The 501-nt window shown below is 62.3% G+C and overlaps 1 protein-coding gene across 1 annotated transcript in view; it reads right to left on the minus strand.

Moving 5' to 3' along the window:
- Nucleotides 1–16: 16 nt before the first annotated feature.
- Nucleotides 17–501, minus strand: part of ASAP3 (ArfGAP with SH3 domain, ankyrin repeat and PH domain 3) — a gene marked incomplete at both ends in the record, with an annotated part of 9,641 nt that continues 9,156 nt past the window's right edge. The window contains 3 exons of the mRNA XM_010019652.1: nt 17–84; nt 173–288; nt 382–496. Of these exons, the coding sequence (XP_010017954.1) occupies nt 17–84; nt 173–288; nt 382–496 (299 nt within the window). The remainder of the gene's footprint in view (nt 85–172; nt 289–381; nt 497–501) is intronic.

A 501-nucleotide genomic window follows, 5' to 3' on the forward strand; every position in this document is an offset into this window, starting at 1 on the left:
CCTTCACCCCCCCTACCAGCTCCTCACACTCGGTGTGTTTCAGCCTCCTTGCCACGTCCAAAGCCGTCTCTCCTGCTGCATTTACTGCCAGAGGGACAAAAGGGGATGGGTCCCAGTCACAGCCCTGCTCTGGGGAACTGGAGAACCCCAACCCCCTGTCCCAGCCCCATACCCGTGGTGAAGGTGGCTTTGCCCTTCAGGAGCAGCTTGAGGCAGTTGGGCTGGTTGTAGAGCGCGCTGTAGTGCAAAGCCGTGTTCCCGTCCTGTGTCACCCGGTCCAGCATCCCCCTGCGCAGGGCCACCAGCAAGAAACTCAAGGCTCAAGGGCACGCAAGCACCAGCCCCCTGTGCTCCTGCAGGGGGAGAGGGCAGGGGACATACCCGTTCTGGATGATGAAGTCCACCAGAGGAAGAGATGACCTGTCGGCGTGGTGCACGGCCATGTGCAGTGCCGGCTCGCCCGGCTCCTGCCAAGAGCAGTACGGGAAAGGAGCGATGGAA

Source organism: Nestor notabilis, unplaced genomic scaffold (genome assembly GCF_000696875.1).
Source record: "Nestor notabilis isolate BGI_N333 unplaced genomic scaffold, ASM69687v1 scaffold21048, whole genome shotgun sequence".
Classification (NCBI taxonomy): Eukaryota; Metazoa; Chordata; class Aves; order Psittaciformes; family Psittacidae; genus Nestor; species Nestor notabilis.